Source organism: Rhodamnia argentea, chromosome 8 (assembly GCF_020921035.1).
Source record: "Rhodamnia argentea isolate NSW1041297 chromosome 8, ASM2092103v1, whole genome shotgun sequence".
Taxonomy (NCBI): Eukaryota; Viridiplantae; Streptophyta; class Magnoliopsida; order Myrtales; family Myrtaceae; genus Rhodamnia; species Rhodamnia argentea.
The window spans coordinates 26,255,373-26,276,397 of record NC_063157.1 but is presented as its reverse complement, the minus strand read 5'-3'; the positions used below and the strand labels follow the sequence as shown (position 1 = coordinate 26,276,397).

General features: G+C 38.7%; 1 protein-coding gene and 1 long non-coding RNA gene across 3 annotated transcripts in view; one reads left to right on the top strand and one right to left on the bottom strand.

Annotated features, from left to right (window-relative positions):
* Positions 1–16,190, bottom strand: part of LOC115738228 (linoleate 13S-lipoxygenase 2-1, chloroplastic-like) — a 52,486-nt gene extending 36,296 nt beyond the window's left edge. Inside the window, exons 1-9 of one of the 2 annotated variants that reach the window (XM_030670792.2) lie at positions 15,688–16,190; positions 14,941–15,209; positions 13,300–13,537; positions 12,589–12,909; positions 12,188–12,273; positions 11,965–12,075; positions 11,544–11,848; positions 11,200–11,466; positions 10,202–11,115 (exon numbers count right to left, since the gene is read on the bottom strand). In XM_030670792.2, coding sequence (XP_030526652.2) covers positions 10,356–11,115; positions 11,200–11,466; positions 11,544–11,848; positions 11,965–12,075; positions 12,188–12,273; positions 12,589–12,909; positions 13,300–13,537; positions 14,941–15,209; positions 15,688–16,174 — 2,844 coding nt within the window. In that variant the 5' untranslated portion in view covers positions 16,175–16,190 and the 3' untranslated portion in view covers positions 10,202–10,355. Of the gene's footprint in view, positions 1–10,201; positions 11,116–11,199; positions 11,467–11,543; positions 11,849–11,964; positions 12,076–12,187; positions 12,274–12,588; positions 12,910–13,299; positions 13,538–14,940; positions 15,210–15,687 lie in introns of those variants that run through there. The other variant, XM_048284632.1, reaches the window with a different exon arrangement.
* LOC115738236 lies at positions 586–14,073 on the top strand. The gene is made up of 3 exons (XR_004015107.2): positions 586–599; positions 4,028–4,032; positions 13,894–14,073. It is a non-coding gene; the product is annotated as an uncharacterized LOC115738236 (long non-coding RNA).
* Positions 16,191–21,025: the final 4,835 nt, after the last annotated feature.

Genomic DNA, 21,025 nt, shown 5'->3' with positions numbered 1-21,025 from the left:
AAAAACTAATAAATGAAAAGATAAATCGAATGCCTTCATGGAACGGTCAAATTTACCCTAATTTCGACCCAAGAAGGAACACCTGCAAAGATGAAGTAGAAAAATTAAAATGATCGAGACATTTGTTGAGTTACACACGCTAGAAAAATTACTTATCGGATAATTATTGTGAAGATGATGAAGCGATTAATATATTATAAATTAAACTTTTGAGTAAATGTGAGTCCAATCAGATATATTGATGGGTTCATAATTGAACTCTCTCTTAACGATCCGTTCGGACGAAGGTATGAAATTTCTGCTCAGATCATTTGCGTAAGTTCTTTTTGTACCACCCACTCAATGCAGTCACACTTTAGATGAAGGACAATGCCATACGTGCACAGATGCCATCTACATCCTTTAAATGGCTCGTTGTTAGCTCTGCATGGACCGTCTTATTTGGCTTTAGATAGGTGTGTACTTCGAAGGGAAAGTTATCAATTCAATCCCATAGTCTATAGATTTAAATACAGTGCTAAACATTTCAATTGTTTTAATGCAGTCTTTTCAATTAATTTTTGCCTAAAATCACCAACGATACAGTCCAGTTATTGATGGTCATCTTGTGTGACATGCATTGATGATCTAACATAGATGATTTTACTCAAAATGGCATCGTTTTGAGTAATTTATGTATTCTCGATTGTTTATTCTTTTCTTTCTTTTTCTATTTTTTATTTACTTTTTTCTGTATCGTTCATCGTCTTCTTCTTCTTACAATCTTTACTGTTAATCTTCTTCTTAATTTTTTTTTTCCTCAAATTTCCGATCTCAATGCCTAGGATGTATTTATTATCCACCATCATCGCCACACGTCCCCCTCCTCTCGCTATGTTATAGTCGAGCTCGGTGGCACTCGGATCTCGACCAAGCTCGATGCTGCGCCAGACGACCTCGAGCTCCGCCTTGCATTGAGCTTGAGCCCCAGATCAGGCGTGCTTGACCTCTCTCGTTTTGTGGAGCTCGAGTCCCCAGGTTTGGAGGGCTCAAGCTACATCACGATGTCAAGCTCAACCCTAGATCCGGCGACTCTGATTGTCGATTCAGAGAGCGTCGCGTCTCAGCTGTTCACTTGTACGTCATCATGTAATCAAAGTCCACTCCGAGCCGGCCTCCGGTTGGATTCTACTTCTTGCTCGCTTTCATCGGAGCCACCAGCACGTGTCTGAAAGATTGAATCAAGTGTTTGTCTATGTTATGATAGTATGTGACTTTTCCTTTTGTCTTAGGTGTATTTGTCTGTGTTTTAGCTGTTGTTCGAGGTAGCTGAAGACTTTTATTCCTGATGTATAGGGAGTGCAGGGCTTGCAATAGACAAAATGGAGGCTTTCAATTAGGCTGATATGAGGAACTTGTGTTTTGGCCGCTATGGCTGAAGTTTCTTCGATAATCTGGATATTTAGGTTGCATATGGTAACGTTTCTGTTCCCGGAACAACTTTTAGAACAAAAATGTTTTTTTTTGTTTCTGTTCCCAAAGAACGATTTTTGGGAACAAAAACGCGTTTGGTAACTACAAAAAAAATCTGTTCATGGAACAAAAAAAGAACAGAAACACGTTTGGTAAGCGCATAAAATTTCTGTTCTTGAACAAAAAGGAAGAAGAAAAGAAACGCGTTTAGTAACTGCAAAAAAAATGGTGCTAATTTTTTTTCATTTAGTTAAGGGGACTATATATATTAAAATTAAAATGTCTTTATTTTTTTAACTTACTACAAATTAAATTGCATTTGTTCAATTTACTAAATCAAATTGGACCAATATATGTATAAGTAATTTATGCACGATTTATCAAATGATGATATGGACGAGATCAACTATAAAAAAAAAAACCGAAAGAGAAGACGAATTGGAATTAGACAACGAGAACATCAAATATGTTTTCTATATATAGGAAAAATTACAATTATGAGTTATACGTAAATGTTCCCAAGTAGTTAAAAATATGATTACCTTTAAACGAGACCCTAGAAAAATATTAATTGCACTTTGAGTGAAATCGGGGACTAAAATGAAAAATATTTATGCATTTAGGTCCTTTTAGTCCAATTGTGCAATTTTTCCAAATATGAGGACTGAAATGAGATGCAAGGTATCAAAATCTCATGTCATGACTCTAAAAGTACAAATTTTAGCTAAAATAATTTAAAATGAAATTTTTTAGTCAATTTAGGATTATGTCAATGAAGAGGCATGTGGTCCCAAACTGATTTTTTTAAAATTTAAGAGACCAAAATGAAAAGGGAATTAAAATAAGAATATGGACTATTTTTTCACATTTTTCTGACCACAAATACTATTTTTCCTTATTTTTGGCTATTTTTATAATTAAAATAAATCTGCAAAATGTCAAAAATTATGAAAAATATTTTTTGTTCAAAATTGGTTTCTAAGGCTAGGTCAAAGCTTCCAAAGGTTGATTTTGTAATTTTATGAATTTTTTGGTATTTTTAATTAATTTTTTAAAATAAAATGATCAAAAATCAAGTGTTAACATCATGCAAGAACAAAAGAGAAAAAAGTGTGTTCAAAAACAAAATTGTTCCCAATTGTTTCTGAAAAATGTTCCAAATGTGTTTCTAAAAAGTGTTCTAGGAACACAGAAGCAAGTTTTTTTTTTTATTTCTTGTTTCTACTTTAAAAGTGTTTCTGTTTCTCAAAAGTGTTCCTAGAACACTTTGGGAACGCTTTTTTACCATACGCATTTATGTTCCTAAAGTGTTCTGGGAACACTTTGAGAATAAAAATATTTTTTCTGGAACGTTACCATACGCAGCCTTAAAGAACGAATGATAATCATTCTATTTCCAGGAGCTATTTCCGGCCAAAAATAAATTTTTTTATTTCCATTCCCTAGACGTGTTTATGAGCAGAGAAACGAGTTTGACAACAACACAAAATTTTTGCTCCCGAAAAAGAAATTCATTTGATATCATAAAATTTCTATAGTTGCCAACCGGCAACCAGCGGGCAAACGGCGACCGGCGAACGGCGGAGGGTGACTGGCGGACATATACCAATAGACAGATACCAATGGCCGATGATAGGGACGTGAGAAAGAGGGATTGAGCAATGAGAAAAACTTTTATTTTTGTTTCTATTCTAGAAATAGAAAAGGAGAAAAATTCTCGTTCTTATTTCTGTTCAAAACCTATTTATAGGCTAAAAATTTGCCTGGAAAAGAGAAAAATGAAATCATTTTACCAAATGAATTTCTGTTCCAAACCTATTCCCGAGAACAAAAAAATAGGAAAACAGAGAAATGAAATGATTATCATTCGCGCCCTTAGATGTCCCTTTTACATGAGAAAAAGAGAAATCTTATTAGAATCAAGGGAAAGAAAAGAAAAAGGAAGAAAATGAATAAAATAAAAAAATCAGAAAATTTATAAATTTTTGCAAAACCACATTGTTGCGATTCCGTTTGTCCAAGTCAGGTCATAGATCATGCCAAATAAGACAGTCGTCGATGATTCGATCTCCACGTTAGGCAAAAATTGGCTAAAATGATTATATTGAAATTTTACTCAAAAATTAAAAACTACGTTAAAATTCGTACAATAAATTAAAACTGAATTGATTATTTCTTGGTGCTTTCAAAGATGCTCACCTTCTCTCGTTATCTTTTATTTGATAAGAAGGAACTCATAGCGGAGAAAGGCATCGCCCACGTGAACGTGATTCGCGTTCATGAAATTCGTTAGAAATGTTTTTGTTTTAATATCATTTCATTTTTATTTGTCTTATAAGAAGTTTCTAAGACAAAATGGAAATTTCAATCTTCTTGACTTGTTAAAACATCCATTATCTAGTTCACATCTCTTTATATTATAAACCAACAATTGGTAGCAGAGCCAATGATTGATTGGCGGCCCTCTTTGAATGCGTATCGATGATGATGAATGTCTTAATGCATGAATCTGTGACCACCACGGTTTCGACGGCAGCCTTCATGGTTCGACATGAAGAAAGTGACCAGGGATTAGTTTGGGTGTTGTTGCTGCGGTCTTAGCAAGGCAACAAAACGGAGATTCAATTTAGATGTGTTGATACATAAAAGACGCCAAAAATAAGGGGGAATGCACATAACACTCATTACAAGTGTGAGTTAGTTAGAAAAAGTCCCACATTAAATGATTGATATGACTCTGATCAGCTAATATGTCTTAGTTTTCATATAATTCATTGGCTTAAGCTATTAAGTGAAGATGAGGTTAATTGGATATATTGAGAAACTCGAACTTTGGCTTTTCCTTGACGATCTTCATTGCTTCCGCTAAGTATATCGTCGAGGAGTACACGTGGAATGAAAAAAGAAAGTTGGGGATTTCTTATGAGACAAAAGAAAAAAATTTAGGCCAAAATTGAGACCCGAGATAAAGTTGATGTTTTCAAGAAACAAAAAATTCGAGCCAGAATTGTTAAAATATGTCTCGAGTTTGAGCCCGAAGTGAAACTGTGAATATTCCAAATCGAATATTTTACGGACTAAATCGAGCAAAATATATTATGCGTGTTTTGGATATCTTTTGGCAAGAGGATAAGATTTTGAAAGATTAGTTATATTCTTTCTTGGATATACTCGGATGTGCATAAATTTGCGAAGTCTATCTTGGATCGTTATCAACTAGGACGTTTCTTGAAGTTTAATTACTGAGCAGAATACAAAAAAAAGGAAAGCTTGGGCCAAAGAAAGAATACCTAGTTCCTATGGAGGTGACGATCAAGATTTGAAAATTGCCATGTAGACTTGAAGATAATATTTCGGTCAAGCTTGGGTTCCCTATATATATATATGCTTCCCGAACTTGGCCGTGGGTGTGCTTAATAAATAAATAAATAAATAAATAAAAGGACGCCGTTGTTGAGATATTCAAGTCTTGAAGAAGCGCCACTTATGTGAATGCTTGTGCTTGGGTTTTCGCACCGTTCATCTGACGAGTAAAGTTTATTCCGTGGAATTACATTAAGAATTCAAGTGTCGAAGCCGATTAAATCTTGAGGTTAGATTTATCTCCTTTGCGAGATTGAGAGATTATTTCGCTAGGAATTATGGGCTAAACACCGCATGCGTTCTTGAATGTAATTGGGGCTGGGAAACACCGAGAGTGTTTGAATTACTCGATTTTGATCTGTAATCTCCGTGTATCGCTCGTTCTATAGTGGAATTCGTTCCATGAACGTAGGTCTCTACGACCGAACCACGTACATCCGATGTCCAATTTATTTTCTTGCTCTTTCTGTTTATTGTTCGATCCCTTATTCCACACAACAAGAATGTTGGTGTTTTTGTTTAAGGGAATTAGGTTCTCAGGTCAAGGTCAAATTGTCAATATCATCTCTTGAAATTTCTCCTACAATCTAGAAACAAATTATACTGCCTATAAAAGGAGAGATTCGACGAATGGTGTCTCGCAAACTAATTATAAGAACTTCGTTACACTTCATTCTCTTTCTTAACTTCCACGGTTTGTTTTCAGCACATATACCTTTGTTTTTTCTGAATGTTGTACATCAGTTAAAAAAAACCTGGTAAATTTAAGGCGTTGTAAAGAGATGAAAATTGAAGTTTGTAAACAATAAGAAATATCGAAACAATTGAATAGATAAATAAGTAAATAAAGGTAAATAACTAAAATGAGAGTTGGTAATTAATCCAGTAGTAAGTGGTAATTTAATGGCCGAAAACTTGGCGGGAGTATCCTAATTTAGGTTGGGAGTCTATGAAAAAGGTTAGTAAATGTAAGGAATTGCTAATAAAGACAATTGAAAGTTGGTAACATAGCAGAATAATCAGGTAACTTAAAAAAAAAAAAAAAAAACGGGTCACCTCAAACTACGTGTTAGGCAAGAGTTGGTATACTACTCTGTTTTAAGTTGGTAATTTCATACAAATTACAAGTATAAAAGCGTCAGCAAGTCAGACGATAAAATGTTGGTAAGTTAGCACAAAAATTACCAATTTACTAACTACAGGAAAAGTTGGTAATTTCATAGAAGCGTTGGTATGTAACCAGGGTGTTGTTCGTAAAAAAGGCGCTGCTCACTTTTTTTTGCACCGACAGATTATTGACACTTACCAACACTACTTGTGGGCTCAAAATATAACCAAAGCTCTCCGTCACGGGACTGGTGGTCCTGTTTCCGGTTCTAGAGGGAGAAGTCCGATTCCCGGTTCTATGGTCCTCCAAGACCGGACCAGTCGAAATTTTTTTTTTTATTTTGATCAAGAAAACTCCATGCGCATGGAATTTCTTGATCTTGCATTTTTAGTCCCCAAATAAAATTCCCATCTCGATCTTGTCTCAATTGGTTTCTAGACCATTTTTACCGGAGGGAAGATCGTTTCTGCTTGAATCTCATGTGCATTTTGGAAATAATCTTGCAAAAAGTTCGCAACCTTTCCTTGAAAGACCTGTTTCGATAAATGAACTCGAAATTTTTTTTATGTCCAACCTCTATATTTGTTGGACCGGGATCGTCCAAGAATGGTGCTTTTTTTTTTTTTTTTGCATGTGTCCAATCCAATGGAACCATCCGGGAACCGAACCGGACCGATGGTCCGGTTTTCGATTCCGTAAAATTGATAACTAGGACCATCAGTCCGGTTCTCGGTACTTGAGGGGAATCGGACCGGATCGAAAACCGATCACCCCTAATGCCTAGCATCAATAAACTCGAGTCTATGCATTAATGACTTTGGTGTGAGAGCCAAGTACTTGGGCACGGCCAAAATGAGTAGCAAAGTCTTGGGTCTGGCCTAAAGGGACCTAGGCACAACTTTTGTGGACTTGGGTCGGGTGCTAATGACTTGGTCACGAAAGTCAAATATCCTAACATGACCGTAGAAGACCCGGGCACCAAGGTCTCAAGCCTGTTCTCAAGAGACCTAGGCCCAGCTTCTTTAGACTGGAGTTTGGCCTCAATGGACTGGGCCCTGGCATTGGTCACATGCGTGCGAGAGTCGAGTACCTTAGCACAGGCATTGGGATCTTGGGCCCAGCCTCGACCGACTTGGGCCCAACCTTAATGTACTCGGGGGTGACTGCCAAGGGCCCAAGCGCTGCCTTGATTGGCCCAGTCATGAGCGGTAGTGACTTGGGAGTGGGAATAGGCTACTTGGGCATGGCCGCTTTAAAAATAATCTTTAGATCAACATAGAGATGCGTACTTACAATATAGTTTTAATTAATATTTGCCCAAGTGGGAGAATGTTAGAGTTTTGCTAATGTGGGCTTATATTAATTGAGCTTGTAATTGACTATTTTACGGGATTAATTTACCGTTTACGGGGTTTATCTAATAAGATAAAATATAAGGATTATTAACTAGCCTAATATGGGCTTGACTAATGTGAGCGGAGTTCAGCCCGGCTTGTCATGAGAGGGCCTAGCTGAAAGCTCTATAAATAGGGCCTGACTTGCCAAATTAAGGTTTTCGATCTTTGCTCTAATAAAGTTCACCTCTATGTTTGTTAGTCACTATTCTCTCTCCTTTATGTGTCATAAAACTTAATGTGCCATCAGAGAATATTCTCTTGATTCCGATGAACATAAATATGTCCTATCTTTATAGTTAATTTTACTTTATATGTAACTCAAGTCGGGGATTCCTTGGCCAAGCTCGAAGGTCTCTAACACAGGCGCCCCAATGTATAGTCATATTTTTGGAAAATAAATTCTCCAAAAAAAAATATTTTCTTGAATCTAAACATAGGTGCTTTATCGACTATGAAAATATCTTCCATTGACTCATTTTCCTAAGCGGTCCAAACGTTCAAAAATGGTTTTCAACAAAAGAAAAATTCGGCCGAACAAACGGAGCCTTATTAATTTCACTCATGTCTACGTATGGAAAGAACTTTTTTTTTTTAAATCAAGAATGTTCATGTAAAAGTACAAAGAATATATATGTGTTGTTGTGCTAGTTCAAAATGAGCGTCGAACTAGATTGATCTTGGGATTTTCTCAGGAGGACCCTCCGATGCTTGACTGAATAACGGTTCGAGAAAAACGAGAGAATTTTTTTTTTTTATTCATGGTCATCAAACTCTAGCCAACGACCTTTGACCTCTACGTGACATGATAAATAATGGTGTTTACAATCATAAGTTATAGAGCGGGAATTGATATTTAACCTGCCACGCGCAGCTGGTATGTGAGAAATGAGTCACAGCTCAATAGACGGTCCAGTTTCAATTCGGTCATACTCAGGCTTCCGACTGATTTGGGCTTTTTGACCCATGTAAAGTTGTTCTTTTCTGACCATCTAGTCGAAAAGTATAGATGAATTCGGAACATGTGAGCTCGGCTCGCAATGAGGTGGACCGACATGCTCGCCTAATCTTACCCACGATTGCATATAAGCTTGTTGCGACCTTTCCGGAAGTGAACCATCAAAAAGGAAGACCAGCAGATTGTTATGCCCAAAAACTTAGCGCGGACTTTCTCAAGCCCTACCAATCGCAACTTGGTACTCGGTTTAACAGTAAAATGTGCAATTTATTTCAATTAGGAATCGCCAGTAATCAATTATTGGTAGGTCGATTAGACACCTAAGTGAAGTACGGGAGAGTGACTAACTTCTGTAAACCAAATATTCTATGGATTTGGGGACTTGACTATGCTAAATTAATCTAACATCATCTCGATACATTTTCTCTTTATTTTCAAAAATATTCCACAATCAATGTTGGTCGATTTTAAGCCTAAATCACTAACATGCAAGAGGGGCCATGTTGGTGCGCAACCAAGAATTTAACAAACAATAATCCTGATCAATAGGCAGAGGCAAGGTAATGACAAAACATGTGATATTTGGAGTGGCAGAGTCATATAGACAATCAAAGCATATAAGTAAATGCCTAGACTAGGGTAAGTACTTATGTACCTCATGCAAGCAAAGCAAAATCTTACTAAGATTAATTACCAAATATTCTACAACTTCTTAATATGCACTTCATGAGATGCAATTTTAATTACAAATCATGTCTACGTGATGCCAATTTTAACATGAGATGTAACATACGATCTATATAACCTATTCTAATGACAAATAAAATTAATATGAACTATTCTAACATGACATTCAATTTAAACTATGTGAACCTAACATGCAATCACTAAATAACATGGAAATTGTGACATGGCAAGGGACGATGAAGCGGCATACAATGACATGGCAAGAATGATGATGTGGCAAGATGACGCAACATGAGGTGCATCTTATTCTATACGATATACTCATATCTTTTTTAGTGATGTTCTTCTAAAATCAAAATATAAAACTATCTAAAATGTTAGATTACAATAATTTAAATTAGCAAATAATTAAAGTTAAATCCTTTTCAAAATTAGAAATTTTCTTAGATTACTACATATTTTCCCCATTTTGCAATTTTAAATAGGAAAGCAATCTATCCTGATATGCAATGCAATTTTTGTATATTTTTTATAAGTATATTTACTAAAATTATAATGTGTAACATAACTAAACCACACAATCAAATGTTCCACTCAAATCAAAATAGGAAACAAGTGCAAACCACAACCCGATCTTAATGCCTAAAGATCAAACTGTCAATTATACGCACATCTTAAAACGGGAAAATCTCCTAACTTGTATATGCCTAACAATTCCAAAGAAATCAATTTAGATTTCGATATATCCAAATTAGCAATGGAATAATCAAATCATCTGAAAATTTGTTTCCAACACGGGACTGGCGAACGGGAAGGACCGGCGACAACAGGGAGGTGCGGCAGCGGCCAAGTTGACCCACAAGGCTCAACCGGACTTGGGTAGAACCTAGCCCTACGTAACCTGCAACATAGGGAAGCTCAAGTGTGAAGATCCAACTCGTCGTCGGGCAGATTGGCGACACAGCAGCGTTGTTGTTGCAGGGCTGGAAAGCTTCCATTCCGGCGATGTCGTGAAGGTGGAACAGAAGCAAAGATTCGTCGGGGCGTTCGCGGACAGGTGACGATTGTACCTCTTACTTAAATCTCCTAAAAAGACCAGACCTCTTGTACCTCTAGACCAAACAAGGATGAGGCAAACGTGCGCCTCATCTAATCCTACCTAGTAGAGCATATGAGCTAAACTCACATATTCCGGGTGCTGGCAATAATAGCTCAATCTAATCACAATCACGGAGGTAATGGTAACTCATGACAAACTGGACAATGAAATTAGAAAATATTGTCCACAAACTAGGATGATCACATTATCGTCGGCATATACTAGCAAAGTATATAGAAAAGCATTTTCTCTGCAGCCACCATCGCGGCTGCCTTGGACAAGAGTCTCGTTTTCTCAAATGGAAATGCTGTATGGAACTCCCTTCCCAGTCACGCCAGGCTCGGAGAACGGCTTCAACAGCTCATACGGCAAGACCCCAGCCCCGTTCCGGTTCTTAAACCTTGGGTCAGAGTTCCTCGCATCGATGATGCCCTCAAGCTCCATCAGCCTCCCGTTGAACCTCTCGAACGCCGCATTTATCACCGGCTCCTCCTTCCACGCCGATTCCGGATCTTGTCCTAGGTACTCCTCATCCGGCGAGTGGTTCGATAACACATCAAGGATTGCCATCACCTTCGTCGCCTGTATCTGTGAAGGATAGCACATAAGGAGCGAGACCTCGGGCTTGTTCCTGAAGATCTTGAGCTCTTCTTCTGTTGGATCCTCGACAGGCATCTTGGTTCGGGCGATAGTGGGCCGATTTGGGAAATAGCCGGCATAGGTGTACTGGCCGAAGTTGACGGCAGCATGGTGGCCGGAGGCGACCCAGACAATGGTGGTGATAATGTGGATGAGGTCAGACGGGGTCTTGAGGTCGGGCCACCCAGGGGAGTCTTTCTTGTCGCCATGGCCAACGGTCCGGATCTCGGTCCACCAGGATTGGAGCTCCTTGTCTGACGCTATGCAGCTTGGGTCGGGGTAGTAGTGGTTGACATAGTCGGTGACCCACTCCTTGATAGTGTCCCACAAGAGGAGGCCGTCGTTGGCGAAGGGGAAGTCCTCGATCGCTAGCTTGAGGCCATGGGGTGCCGTCCGGTCCTCCACTGCCAACCCCCTGGTAGGAATTGAGATGATTACAAAAGCGTGACTAATTTATTCTAAATAAGAGGTATGCAACTAATCAATTGATATACAATACCTGCTAATCAAGTCATTGGGCAAGCTTTGTAAGTTGAATTGCCACTGCTTATCATAAGCGACGGAGCTGAGCTCCATGGAGTACTTGCCGGGAGAGAAGGAGGTCTCGATGATGCCGTCGCCGTTGATGAGATACCCGCGAGCCAGCGCATTGATCTCCATCGTGTACCGGAAGTGCGGGTGCAACAACTTGTAGATCGGGTGCATCGTGCTAAGTTGCCGGTTAGCCGCTATTATGTAGGGTTCCGTGGCACAATGAGTTCGTAGCCTGTGACAACCGAAACAAGAGAAACATCAATCGCACCATCAGCGCCTAGGCAAATAGTGACCGGCTTGTTTTGTTACCAGTGGCTGACGAGCTGGTGGTATCCAGAGTCGTGGGCGAGGACATGGGCCTTGGCGAGCCGCCAGAGCCACATGCCGGTGGAGTACCATGACGGGGTGAACACCTGCTTCCATTGCGGCTTCCCATCATCGGTCGGTGGCCGAGTGAGCTCGATGGCGAGGGGCTTCAACGTGCCATCGGGGGTCAAGAAGAAGAGGGTCCTCGACCCGTACAGGGTCGTCCCCTTGAGCTGCCTCACTTTGTTCACATATGGTAGGAAAAGGTCATGGTAGTCCAGCATGAACAGCTTCTTTTGCTTTACGGCCTGCATAACGATTCGGGTGGAACTTCATCAATTGGGTTGGTTTGATTTACATTTAAACTCGATCCTCGAGTGTGGATCGAACTAGATGATACTTCGTCGAGGTAGTTTCCTCGTACCTCACCGACGGTCATAAAGCCTTTAATTTGCTCTTCAATGGTCTTTGTCGTGATTGCCGATTCAGGCGGGCCATAGATTTTAGGGTCAAGCTTGCTCTTTAAGGGCCACTCCTAAGCACACATTTTAACACCACTTATGTATTAGTTTTCTGGGAACATGGAACCAAATTAATTGTATGCAAGAAAGTTATATAGTTGTGCACGTGATGTATATCATTATTACCGTCACCAACTGAATCGTGTAAGGGTTGATTCCTGCTAGGGTTTGACGAGAGAACTCGTCGTCACCAAACCAAAAGAAACTGTTTCCTACATGGTGTAACAATGGAGCTCATTATTATACATCAGAAATCTCGAATATATATATATATAATAGTCTCTATCATAAATAATAAAAAAAACTCATTTAACTTATGGTCTATGATTGACCAATAATGTATTCTCCTAAAGACAGAATGGTTTGATTATCATGTAACCTTCTCCAAAGAATTACATCAACTGGACCACCTGTTAGTTCCTTTCATTGAGCGCATCGAATGGAAGATACCATAAAATTTTATGTGAGACCGCTCTCAAACATAGAACCTAACTAAAGAGAGAGGGAGAGGAAAAGAGTTAGCTTACGATTCATGGTTTCGGGGGTTTCGAAGCGCAAGACATTTTCCGTGGCATCGGTGACAGCCTTGATGAGCCGAGGAAGGAGGTCCTTGAAGAAGCCTTGCTTATGCAACGGGGGCAAGTTGACGCCTTCGTTGAAGAGCTCGTCAATGGCGGTGAAGTAGGGGAACCCCAGGTCGGTGTCGACTATTGCCGTCTCGAGCGACGGCACCAGCGCGTGCACCACCGAGTACACTGTCTTCGCCGAGAATGTCAATTCCTTTATTGTCGAGAACTCTTCGTCTCGAGGCACGTATATGCTTGCGCTCCTCGATTCCGATTGTGGATCTGCTTGACATTAGTTATAATCAATTGCTGATTTACTGCAAGGTCCTTCATTACATTACATTGACAAAGATATGATCATAGCCAGAAGCACGCAAAAAGGATATGAAATTACGAATGGCTGACGTTTTGGTGACTATGGTTTTTCGAGAGAAAAAAATACAAAAGTTCCATTTTCCATTTTTATGGAGTAGGAAGAGACAAAGGAATTTTACCTTAGGACAGATTATTATGGAGTGCATTTCCCGTCCAAAAAGAAGAACTTTATTCAAATCATACATATGGCCTGTCGGCCGCAAACGAAAAAAATCGTACGAATGGACCTTGTTCAAAACTAAAGTTATGCTGGGTTGGTCATTATTATGAAATGACAACAATGATTTCTCGACTCACCGGTTTTGCACCGAGGGCGCCCGGTCCGGCATCGTCTCGGGTACGGAAACTCTTTGCCTCCGAGCACCGGTCTCTTCTTGTCCGCGCTGCTGTCCGGATCCCCGAGGTCGTCGTACACATCATAATCGTATATCCTCTCGTAAGACTTCCTCTCGCCTTGGCCATTCCCTCGCAAGATCACCAGCTCCTCCTCTCTCAGCCTCCTAAGCCCACTCGGCGTTTCCGTCGGTAAATAGCACTGCCCCCCAAAAGCGGGCGCAACAATTGAAAATGAAAACCGTCAAGCTTCAAGTTAGAATCTATCTAAGCAATCCCCATAATTCAGAAAACCATCAAGCTCCAAGCTGAATCTATCTAAGCAATGCCCATAATTTAGATAGTAATCATTGACTCTCTCTCTCTCTAATTAATTTTCTTAGTTGATTGAATTTCTTTGTCAAGTTTTGGGTAGCGGGCACCTGCCACACAAGCTGTCCTTGATTCTTTTTTCTTAGAAAGGACACTGTGTGGCTGAGAGAGTCAAAAGACTTTCATGAATGTAGACGCTTTTCATTCACGTGCATAGTACGATAGTTTCACCATTTCTTGCTGCAGGGTCATCTCAACATCTCAATTATCTAAGGTCCTCCAAGAGTTGTACTAGGTGGTTTCGACCGAAAGAAGTGACGCCAGCTTTTTGTCCTTAAAATTAATGTTGGTTTTTATTTGCACCCCATCTTTTTTCTTGCGTGAGTTAGGATGTTTAGAGGACAAGCGATTTCAAATTCCGTACAGATTTCAATTAGAATCTACCCGTTAAAACAGATTTCTTATTTTTTAGAACTTGAAAACCTATCCTACATACCTTGTAATCTGAAACATACCATATCGTAGGTTTCTGAGGTCGAATCTAGGGTCTACCTAGGTTCTATATGTATTCTCAATTGAACGAATACAATGAATGATCACATATAATGACTACTATTAGCTGCTGCAATCCATTAATCACAATCTATATTTAGACACACAAAAAATAACAAACATTAACAAAGCAAAAGTTTTAGTTATAAAAATCACCGGAAACGGAATGTTAGATTTGCGGTTCCGGATTATGCACTCATCATCAGATATCATGAAAGACCATAGGATCACGCGAAGACATGGACCAAGAAAAACATATAAAATTGTTCTAGATTTTAGGTTTCACATACCTAAAGCATGAAACCTACCCGTTGAAATAAAATCTGGAATCTATTCTGCATACCCTGAAATCGGACAAGTTCCACCAGTGGAACCATGCTCACCCTAAGAATTTTACCTCTTATGCCTTGAGATAACTTTGATATTACCTCTTCAGTATTGTTTAGCAGTTATAGCTAATTTAATGGTTTTATGTGTTTGAACTGACTGCGACCAAATACTCTCTTTCTTTGACAATCCTCTCCTCCTTAAGTGCCTTCAAGTGCGTCAAAACAATTTCATACTTAATACTAAGCAGTCTTGGGGAAAAAAAAAACCCTAATTTTCAAGTATCCCATATTTATGCTATCTATTCATGTCTCAATCCTAGATGGTCTTGACCTTTTCTTATTATGTGATAACCTCATGAAAAATGAGAAAAACCCTAGATAGGGAGCTCTGTAGCTGTGGGTGTGATCTAACCTTACTGGTGAAGAAGACCCTCTTCTGTGGGTTATCGAACTTGGAGTGAACCCACGAGTTGCATGTGATGTTAACAGGACCGCTTATGAACCCTTCGAGGACGATGTCCCTGAGGTACATCTCCTTGTGGTGCTCATTCTCCACGAAAATCGCCCCGACCTCCCCGAACTCCGCTCCGACATCGAACTTGCACTCGTACGTCACCTCCTCCTTGTTCTGGCTCTTCTTGTGTGCGAACCCTTTGATTGTCCCCTTCTCTTGTCCCGTCTCTGTTATCAGAGTTCAGAAAATCAGGACCGTGTTAGATGTTCGACATCGTGGATACAAGAGGCTGATTCTTTGAATATCATAAGAGGATCGAAATCATAGTCGGCTCTCGCACACCATGTTAGAGCTGGGATTGGGTGTTAGGAAGCTGAAATTAGGCCATGAAAAACTACGTCCACGGAGAATTTATAAACAACTTATGTACTTCTGTGACTTTTTCTCCAAACCTAAAAGATGTATTATAGTCTAAGAAAAATTGTGATAAATTCATATATGATTCTAAATATGACAAGTTTTGTGCTTCAAAAAATATCATACGTCTCACTTCAGATAAAAGTCGGATTATGAACATCGTAAAACATGTTAAAAAGTAAAAAGAGTAACATCTCAATCAAATTTAGCCTGTTTCTACCCCTACATTCTGTTACAAGTTGTGTTAACAAATTCAAGGTTAAAAAACTGACTGTTCTCAATACTTACTGGGGTCGAGCTCAGAACTAACAAGCTCCAAGAGGAGCGTTTTCCCCACCAAGTCAGTAATCTCATCGAGCCCTCCCTTTATCCCAATCTCCGTGAACAGCCCACCGGTGCTCGGTTTCACGGACACTACAGCTTTTACTGACAGCGACTTCTCAGTAAAGCTCGGGCTTGCTACCGCTCTGATCTTTCTTGAGGCAAGCCCCACTCGGCCGCTTCTACGGCTCTTTTGGAGCGCAGGCGCGGACCGTACCGGTAAAAGTGCGATCCCGCCATTGCCTTGGCTAAATGGCTTAGCTAATGAGAACAGGGTTGGGGAGGCAGATTGGGATTGATGAAGCTGTGGCTTCAACATGATGATGGCAGCTATGATCGTTTCTGGTGTAGACAACAATCGGTGAACACAATGGTTATCGAGACTTCGGGATGATGGGGTTTTGGAGAGTTGGTCTAGTGGTTCTTTATAGAGGGAGAGGAGGAAGGAAAACATGGCACGTGCTTTATTTTTTATTTCATTTTTTTTTGTCTTGATGGCACGTGCTTTATTATTATTATTCTTTTTTTTTTCTGGGCTTTATTTTGCCCTAGATGTATGTACATGGAACGTGAAAATGAAGTAGGAAATTGGAAGAGGGGAGGACATAAGACGGGGGACCAGGCTTGTGTTTTGCTAGATGTGGATCTTTGATGTGGGCACGCTTTGGTTCTTGAATTGTTGCTCGATTGTCTTCCTCAACTAGTGATCTTGATACAATGTGTTCTTAAGCTTATTAAACGTGGTATAATGCATTACAAATTGTGAACTGCCGCGTCATCTCACTCTCCCGAAACTAGGTTTTTTTTTTTTTTCGCACGAATTGTTGTATTGTGTCTTTCTTCAAATAAGGCTCTCTTTCTTTCGTAGAAAATAAATGATTTGGAAAAATATTAGGATTCGGGAGACAATCACAACGAAGAAAAGCGTAAAAGCAAGAAAGAGAAATCGAGACACAAGATTTAATCTTGGTTCATCCTTAAATTAGGATTACATCCAACAGAGGACTCTACCATAATTGGCACATCACACTTCTTGTTTCATGACTCAATTACAATATGGGCTTAAATTATAAAAACTCTCTGGTATCCATGCTCCCTTGAGACCCCCGCCGGGACGGCTCCCCTATACCTCGTCCGCTCACCGATGAATGGGATCCTTGTACTTTCATGTCGACGGGAAGTATAAACTACACCTCAAGACAATATTCTTCTAAAATAGTTACTTGTATCGCTCGAAATAATAGTTAATGAAAATGATGCATTATTGACGATAATTTGTGTCTAAATATTTTTTAAATATTTTTGCGTATGATGAAATTTTTTATAGTTTAGAAATATATTTTTAAAATTATTCAGTTTTCACCGAAGTAAATTTACCATGAGTTTCTGGAGCGCCGCTGCTTGAATCTAGACCATCCTTGCCCCCTTCTTTGGGTCGAGATAAGATGAGGGTTTCCGTCTATATGCTCTCGTACGAGGGACAAAATAATTGACTGTCTCGGCGTGTGACCTGCACACCTTCCCATCAAAAAGACAAGTGGGCGAGAACTTTTATAAGCACTCTCGCACTGAAATTACAGATGGAATCTCTTTTGATTGATAAAGAAATCAAACGATTGCATTTAGAATGCGCAAAATAGAGAAAGGTTATAAGAAAAATGCGATTTAATAAGTAAGAAAGATGGAAATTTACCAAAAAAGTCTAAATGTTTTGCAATTGCAATCATAAATACAATTGCAATCATAAATATTTTGTATTTGTGCCAATTCAATCCATCGAGCTAATTTTGGTCGAAAATCGTAACAGTGACGTGGCCAGCACTAACCTCGATACTTTTTATAATATTTTAATACTTTTTTAACTAGGCTCGAGAACTGGCTGGATGTAGAAGGAAGAAAATACAAGAAAGAGAAAGGAAAAAAAAGAGAATAATAAATAAATAAATGCATAATTTGAAAATATTAAAATATTATTAAAAACTTATCCATGTTCACATCAGTTGAGCCACGTTTGTGATTTTCGATTAAAAATGAATAAATGCAAAAAGTTTATGATTCAATTAGAAAAAAAATATTTAGGATTGAATATGACACAATTGTAATAAATTTATGACTTTTTTATTAGTAGCTCGCAAGAATGATAAGGAGAGTTATCGCGGTCGCTCAAGTATCAAATTCTGAGGGTACTTATGTTCATGTAGAGTTATTTCATTTAATAACTTACGTCTTTAGATCAGGGATATTTTCGAATTTCGGACTATGAATCACGTGCTTCCGATGCAAATGTGAACAATGCAAACGGAAAATCAATCACCTTCGATATTTGGAACTATTTACTTCATAATGGAGCCTCTGTGGGGGACCTGCCAATGGAAAATCGACACATGGCGCAACTTTTATTTCTTCCTCCTCATCTTATCTTTAATTTGTCTTGATATGATTATGATAGGACCTGCACTCTCCGGTCCAATCGGGGCTAAGAATATCGGCCACAACCTGTTGACACTATTCGATCATGCCGCATGATAAAACACAAAATTACAAAGGGAAAGACTAAACGTCGTACGCCCAAAGTTACGTTGACACGAACTGATATGAGTTGACGTGTTTTCATCGTAATTTAATTATCTGACATATAAAATCGAAATCATTATGCTTTAGGCCGACACGAATTGACACGAAACAACCATTATCATTAAGTATCGAGACAACCACATAATATATTGATGCATTACGAAGAAGGGTAAATTTTTCGGGTCCAACCACAATAAATTTGTGAGAAACTTCTTTCTACTCTTCTATGTATTTACGACATGTATTAAATGGAGAACTACTGGTTTGATTTTTTTATTTTTTTTTTTTTCCTTCCTAAGAAGGTTATGAACCTCACTGAAGAGAAGATTAAACTTCTCTGTTTTTTTTTTTTTTAACTCCTCTGTTGGAAAGGTGATAATTCTTGTACTAAAGGGACAAATTTGAAAGGAGGAGGTCTTGGCCTTAAAATGATTGAATGCTGGCCAAATTTAGATAAAAAGTAGCTAGCTAAAATCTAAAGCTCCGTTTGCTTCGCGAAAAATGAATATTTATCTTTAAAAAATTGCTTCGATCACTCATAAAAATGAATAAATAAAAATAATTCCACTGTCGGAGATAGTGTTTAGACATGTATTTTTGTCGATGAGGAAAATTTGTTCATTAATTAATTATTTTATGCGAAACAACGCGATACAAGCGATTGTTTCAAAAAACATATATTTTCTAAATAATTCATTTTTTACAAATAAACAAAGCCTAAAAGTATCATTGGGAAATGGTTGGCTTTATAAATGCGCAAGTTGCACATGGATAATAAGACAGGAGAAGCGTCAAAAAAGTCATAAACCTATTTTATTAGTGTCAATTAAGTCCTAAACCTTTTTTACTCGTGCCAATTAAGTCCTAAACCTTTTGTATTCGTGTCAATTAAGTCCTAAAGTTTTTATTGGTGTCAATTCAGTCATAAACCTTTTTCATTTGTGCAAATTTAATCATAAATCTTTTGCATTTATGCCAATTGCTTTAATCCGGCTAATTTTGGCCGAAAATCGCTAACGTGGACGCCGATTGTCCTATATGGTGTGGTCGGCGCCGACTTGGACATTTTTTCATATTATTCTAATATTTTAGATAATTTTTAAGTATTTTTTGGTTATTGCAGAAAATATTTTAAAAATATTATTTTAAAATATTTTAAAAAAACATCCACGTCAGCACCAACCGTGCCACGTAGGACAATCAACGTCCATATCAACTATTTTCGGTCAAAATTGATCGACTTGACTCAATTGGCATAAATACAAAAAATTTATGGCTAAATTGACACTAATGCAAAAGTTTTAGGACCGAATTGGCACTAATAAAAGGTTTAGGATTTAATTGGCACTAATGTAAAAGGTTTAGGACTAAATTGACACAAAAAAAAGATTTAGGACTTAATTGACACTAATGCAATAGATTTAGGATTTTTTAACACTTTTCCCATAATAAGACAAGTAGTTAGAGGTTTAATAGACTTTGTGGACCATATCATTTCCTTAATTACACAGGATTCATCAGAGGCCCACTTGCAAAGGTTAAGATAGCTCGATTGACATGGTCTACATTCCACGAAACATACAAATACGGATCGACAAATGTAATAACGCCCCTAAAAGTTAGTCAAAGCGTTCCGAAAGAGAGAGGAAACAAGTTTGCCGAAAATAAATTATTTCATAAATTTTCTCCCAAAAACGATCAGTTATATTCACTTTATATATATGAGTGAACGAAAAATTCTTTCATTGGCGGAAAAATTATCAAAAAAGCCTTAAACCTATTGTAATTACGTCAATTCAATCCTAAATCTTTTGCATTTGTGCCAATTCAGTCCTTCCAATCAACTTTGGCTGGCCAAAGCTAACGTGGATGCCGGGCAACGCTAATGTAGACTCATGCATTAACATAGCCAATTTTTATTAATATCTTATTGTTTTCTCGAATGGTTTTATTTTTGTTTACTCTCTCTCTCTCTCTCTCTCTCTCTCTCTCTCTCTCTCTCTCTCTCTCTCTCTCTCTCTCTCTCTCTCTCTCTCTCTCTCTCTCCTTTCCTTCTTCTTCTTCCTCTAGCCAATCGCTGGATCGACAACCCACCAAAGGACAAAGCCGGTGAGGACGAGGTTGACCTCGCCAGATCTGGATGAGGCTAGCCTCGCCGTTGCATGGCAAGGCCGGACATCGATGTTGCGGGCGAGGCCGAGCTCACCCAACAATGGAGAGTCTCGGGCTCACCCTTAACGTCGTGTGGTGACCTCGTATAGCCATGGCAAGGTCGGCCTCACCTAGCTCCAGCGAGGCCAACCTCGAGCTCGGCGGCTTTGGCCTCTAGCCGCTTGCTGATACGTCGACCGGTTGGAGGAAGAAGAAGGGAGGGGAAAAAATAGAGAAAAAAATACAAAATAAGTGATTATTAAAAATTGGCCATGTGAGGGCCGCCTGGTGTCCACATCAATGGATTCCGACCAAAGTTAGCTAGAAAAACTGAATTGGTACATATACAAAAATTTTAGGACTGACTTGACACAATTGCATAGAACTTTTTTGGTAATTTTTTAACATTGTCCATGAAAATATTTAGACATACAAATTCTTGTCAATAATAAAAACGTCTTCCATATGGAGCCTAAGATCTTGTATGACTCAAAGAAAATTGTGAGATTCACGTCGAATTGTACAAAGTTTATAGCACACACCATTTTGAAAGGTTGAAAATGAAATACTATAGAACAAT